At 36.4% G+C, this 5,499-nt stretch overlaps 1 protein-coding gene across 2 annotated transcripts; it reads left to right on the top strand.

Moving 5' to 3' along the window:
- Positions 1-291: 291 nt before the first annotated feature.
- Positions 292-5,254, top strand: LOC11415762 (protein SUPPRESSOR OF FRI 4). 2 transcript variants are annotated; one of them, XM_003630974.4, is made up of 7 exons: positions 294-652; positions 1,270-1,370; positions 2,662-2,788; positions 2,946-3,367; positions 3,535-3,689; positions 3,783-3,836; positions 4,745-5,254. In XM_003630974.4, exons 1-7 carry the CDS (start codon positions 459-461, stop codon positions 4,814-4,816), a joined length of 1,125 nt encoding a protein of 374 aa, XP_003631022.1. In that variant the 5' UTR covers positions 294-458; the 3' UTR covers positions 4,817-5,254. The 2 variants fall into 2 exon arrangements, with proteins under 2 accessions (XP_003631023.1, XP_003631022.1); XM_003630975.4 differs by having other exon boundaries at positions 292-652; positions 3,783-5,254.
- Positions 5,255-5,499: the final 245 nt, after the last annotated feature.

The raw sequence follows: 5,499 nt of genomic DNA, 5'->3' as shown, positions 1-5,499 counted from the left end.
GAAAAGGTGGATGTCGAAAAGAATGATGCCAAAGAGATGAAATTGATAAGAGTTATGTAACACCATCATAAAAGTGTGAGAAAAATGAAACGATGTCTATTACATTAACTAAGGGATTAAAATCAATTTTTTTTAGGGGAAAATCAAAATCTTATTCTATATTTTTAGGGACGAATAAAAATATATAAGATTCTTATTCAGCCTCAAGACTATCCACAATTACATAAATAACCACACGTGCGTATAATAATCCATAATTATGACCCACCCAAACACAAGGGTATTTTTATATGTAAAAAATAAAAGAAGAGAAAAAACAAAGTTACGATTAAGAACCCTAGCCTAGGTCTTCTTCTTCTTCTTCTTCTTCTTCTTCATCCTCCATCGCAGTAGCAGCATAGGGTGGTTGAACGGAATCGGAATCTCTAAACCCTAGCGGCATCTTTATCTGAATTTCGATGGGGAGGAAGAAGAAGCGCGTTGCTTCAAAGGTATGGTGTTATTACTGCGATCGTGAATTCGATGACGAGAAGATCTTGGTTCAGCATCAGAAAGCCAAGCACTTTAAGTGTCACGTTTGTCATAAGAAGCTTTCCACTGCTGGTGGCATGTCCATTCACGTTCTTCAGGTCCACAAAGAAAACGTCACCAAGTATATTCTCTTTTCTCTTTCATCATTTTAGGGTTTTCAATTTCACTTTTTTATTTTATTTTATGTAATTTGATCTCTGTCTTACGAGTTTCCCTCATTCTATGCTATGATTTGTAGTTACATTTCAAAGAATGTTTCCAAGTGTGATTTATTCATTGCTAATTATCTATTCATGTGTGAATTCAATTTACTATTTAGGTTCAATTTGGATAAACAACTTAATTAAATGCTTATAGCATTAAAGTTTATCTTATAAGTGCTTACTTATAAGCTATTTCTATCGCAAAAGATTAAATAATGTCAGAACGATTTTCATATAAGCTATAAGCTGGTTTTATAAGCTATACTAGAGAGTTTATGGAAATAAGATGATAAAAGCTGATACATGTCATAAATCATTTTCATAAGCTCTCCTAAGCAGTTTTACAAGTGCTTATACCAGTAGATAAGCTCAGATAAGACAATTAAAGCAGACCCTAGTAACAAAGAGGGGGGTTGTTTGCTTTGTTAGTCAAGCATTTGACTGACCCTTGATGTACAAACTTAATTATGTTTGAGTGAATGCTCTCCTTAAAATATTAATGTACTAGATTTTACTGAACTCTTAATTATTTCAGGGTGCCAAATGCGAAACCTGGAAGAGAGAGTACAGAAATTGAAATATACGGAATGCAGGGGATTCCGCCAGATGTCTTGGCTGCTCATTATGGAGATGAAGGTTACACTATACTCTGTCTCATTGTTTTTTCTCCTTGTTTCATAGTTCTTATTGATAGTTTATACTCGAGACACCTTAATAACTACTACAAGTACAAACAAGACACCTTAATAACTACTACAAGTACAAACAAATCTGATTTTTTACCTCTGTTTAATGATTCCATTGTAGTGTCAGAAATAGTAGGGATGCAGGGAAGGAGGCCCCTGCATAACTGTAACAGATGTAATGTAACTGCTTATTAACCGTAGTAAGTTAATTAGTTATCTGCAGGGTGGGTATTATAAACGGTAGCAGATATATAGGAGTTAGGGGGTGGACAAACGGTTGGATCCAGTCGGTAAACCACCATTTAGAGAAATCCGCCGGCCGGAAAATCTCAGCCCATTTATTTTCGCGGATAGGTTGGGTGGCGGGTTCTAACGAAAGCGGGTGGGATGAAATGGATAGCAGAACAAGAAGGAGAAGAAGGGGGCTACTTAGATTTTGGCCGTCGGTGCCGACACAGTTGCATATATCCACGGCCAAGTTCTGCCTTAGTTTACAACTTTACATGGGTTAAATAAAAGAAAAAAGACAAAAATGCATATTTATTTACAGTTTCCAAGTTGCAGTTATTATGAGACTGGGTCTTGTTTCAAAAAAAAAAATGAGATTGGGTCTCAAGACTAATACTCTGAATTAGTATCGACTTGTCGCATCACTGTCTTGTAATTTAAATAAAGAATCAGTATATGTATACAGCGAACATGGTAGCGGTCAGTTTCTCATGGATTTATTTTGAACAGACGAACTCGACCTATTCTAACCCTTGCATAACCGAAAAACTGAACAGATGACCTGGTCTGCTCATATTTTCATTCGATTTTTCCGGTTTGGGTTGGGGTTCGGTTTTTTGTTCAACCCTAACAGGACTAGGCATTGAAATTGATCATTAATCTGGGGATTTAGTTTATGTTGATTCAATAAAAGAATTCTAATCCTAATTTAGGTGGGCTAATTTAGCTTCTTCAAAAAAAAAAAATTCTAATCTCTCTTGTTTTCTGACACTATTCTACCGAATACCTGACATGTATGGTGGCTGTTGTTTTATGTATTATTCTGTTTTGTTGGTATTATTGACGTCAGGAGCGTTTTTGTACAATTTATTATTTAGGATAAAGGCTTTGTACAAGTATTGTTAGTGATGATAAAAATGTTGAATCATACTTAAAATTCCTTTTTTTTTTTTTTTTTTTTTGTTTCACGAGAAATTGTTTAATATTCTCTGACAGTTTTGTATGTATTGCAGACGATGATGTTCCATCAAAGACAGCCAAGGTGGACATCCCATCAACCCCATTTGCAGGTGGAATGGTGCCACCTCCTATGGGTACCGGATATCCTCCACGATCAACCATGGGCCCAATTCGACCAATGTATGCTGTTAAACATTTTTTTCATTTTGATTTTCTCATTCGAATTCTTATTCTATTTGGAACGTGGTAGAAGTGATATATTCGTGAATATTTTTCTATTTAGAAAATTATCAGTGACACAAAATCTGCTCATTTACTTATCTCTCTGCTGCTGCAGATATAATCCTGCTGTACCAGGCCCTCCTAATGCTTGGGGAGTTGTTCCACCTCGACCTCAGCCATGGTTTCCCCAGCCTCCAACTGTTTCAATGCCTCCTCCGGTTCAATACCCACAGCAACCATTATTTCCTGTTCAGAATGTGAGGCCTCCATTGCCATCAACTACTTCACCTGCACTACAATCTCAGATTACTCCTCCTGGACTGCCTTCATCTACACCTCCTGTCCCAGTTTCACAGCCTTTGTTTCCTGTTGTTGGGAACAACCACATGGCCACTCAAAGTTCACCATTTTCCGCTGCACCCATGTCTTCAAGTGTACCATCAATAACTCCTGGGCTTTCTTCAAATGTTCCTATTGACGCACATTTGGGCATCAACTCTTCTGTGACAAGTAGTTATCAAGCAATAGGGATTCCAGGTAACGTTTTATTTTCTTTCCTTGAACCACTGTGACTGGTTTTTTGACACAACTGAATGTGTTTGATGTAGTAAAAAACTTGGAACTAAAAATTTAGTGTTTCCATCTCAGTTGATCTTATATGATTCATGTGATTTTCATTTTCTTGTTCCTCTGGTTTCTTATAGGTGGGATAGCAAGTAACTCGCATTCTTATGCTTCTGGTCCAAATACCGGTGGTCCTTCAATTGGACCTCCACCAGTAATCTCAAACAAAGCTCCCGCTACTCAGCCTGCCACTAACGAAGTCTACTTAGTTTGGGATGACGAGGCAATGTCCATGGTCAGTCATATTCTTGAAAAATAATCTTTTCATTGGACCACTAGTCTACTATTGTTTCATGGTCGATAATGTTTTGATGCTTTGTTGCTGTAGGAGGAAAGAAGAATGTCTTTAACAAAATATCAGGTTCATGATGAAAGTAGCCAGGTAAGTCGTACTACCTTTTTATTACTTGGAGTTGCTTTCACATCTAACCAGATGAGTAGGCTTTATGCTTTCTGTTTTCAGATTCAGTTGTTTACACATATTAAAAGAGGTACATTCTGTATAAGTTTGCAATCATTTAAAAAAAAAAACGGCAAACAAAAAAAGTGTAGGCTTTATGCTTTCTGTTTTCAGATTCAGTTGTATACACATATTAAAAGAGGTACATTCTGTTTAAATTCCAAACACTTTAAAAGAATAGATGGCAAAGCAGACAGTTTATGCTTTACGCTTTCTGTTCTCATATTCAGTTGTTTATGCATGCTAAAAGAGGTACATCATGTATAAATTTCCAATCATTTTAAAAAAATAAACGGCAAAGAAAAAATGATCACTTAATTCTCCCTTTTGCCTCCCACCTGAATGGAAGTTACATTTATTTAAAGGACCACTGTCAAGTTATGCTTCCAATTTGGGGACCATATAAAGATATACGTAGCTATTCTACTAATTCCTTTTGGTAATTATGATTATAACAACATAATTTGTGAAGCTTGTTGCACACAACCAACTTTGTGATCCTTCATCCCAGCATTTGTACACGATAAAAGAGTATGTATATGTGATTTTTGTTGGGTTTGGTTTTACCAATGTTATTCTTTTTACCCTTTGCTTGATTCGAAAGTTTGGGGTTTTGGGTGAAACATGATCTTACCCAACAGACTTTTGCTCATTCGTAACATCATTACAATTTATTTTATGGAACAAGTGAATTCAGACTTGGCCCAGGTCAGCTTCTTTCGCAGAGTTTGGATCTCTTGCATAGGACCATGCTCCAAAATATTTGTTTGTTGCGGTAATTTGTGGTCTATGAATACTTTTTAATTACTATTGTCATGTTTATCTTGCAGATGAGCTCCATTGATGCAGCCATAGATAAGAGGATACTTGAGAGCAGGCTAGCTGGTCGCATGGCATTTTAAGTCGTCAATATTATCCATGTACACTTCTCAAATTTCTTCAATGATATGAACTGAAAATGGCATTTTATTAAGCTTCTGACAACCGGCTTCCAACATTCCTTTAATTGATCGATGATGGAACCTTATTACTGGTGCCATCCTTTGCTTAAATGGGCAAAAGTAGCCCTTTCGTCATTTTTAAATCTGAGGAAGAAGGTTGCAATGGTTTTGAAAGGCTCATCTGACAATATTTGTGCTTGGGAAGTTGCAGACTTTGTTTCTCTTTTCCTACTTTTTTCCCGCTGATATTTGTATTCAAACTTTAGGACATGATGATATATATACTTTAGGACCATTTGGTGTAATCTTTATTTACATGTCTTGATTTGGGGGGAAAGACCGCGGTTCTTGATTATATATTTCGATTATTAGTAATAGCATTTACCATTTTCTGTGTTAGAGCAAAATTAAAGAATGTATTGAGAGGATAAATTACAAGCCTATGCTTAGCACAGACAGAATGCTTCCTTATCCCCTAAAATATAAGATACAACGTCCCAATGTTGTGTTACGTTAGGTGTTGCAATAGCAAGTGAGCACCAAGACGGAGACCCCTTGATTAGTGACTTGTAAACCACTTGTTTTATACAATCCAATTCCAAGACTCTTTGTTTGAGTTGAGACACCTCGTCTGTCAGTACTTC

Source organism: Medicago truncatula, chromosome 8 (genome assembly GCF_003473485.1).
Source record: "Medicago truncatula cultivar Jemalong A17 chromosome 8, MtrunA17r5.0-ANR, whole genome shotgun sequence".
In the NCBI taxonomy this organism is placed as follows: domain Eukaryota; kingdom Viridiplantae; phylum Streptophyta; class Magnoliopsida; order Fabales; family Fabaceae; genus Medicago; species Medicago truncatula.
The sequence above is the reverse complement of the archived record's forward strand: the minus strand, read 5'-3'. Positions and strand labels throughout refer to the sequence as shown.

What these genes read in the sequence shown, in the direction of transcription:
- LOC11415762 (XM_003630975.4), top strand. Translation starts at nt 459, where the DNA reads ATGGGGAGGAAGAAGAAGCGCGTTGCTTCAAAGGTATGGTGTTATTAC. An exon ending in ATGGGCCCAATTCGACCAAT is followed by an intron (nt 2,789 to 2,945) that starts GTATGCTGTTAA and finishes CTGCTGCTGCAG; the next exon opens with ATATAATCCTGCTGTACCAG. An exon ending in ATGACGAGGCAATGTCCATG is followed by an intron (nt 3,690 to 3,782) that starts GTCAGTCATATT and finishes TTGTTGCTGTAG; the next exon opens with GAGGAAAGAAGAATGTCTTT.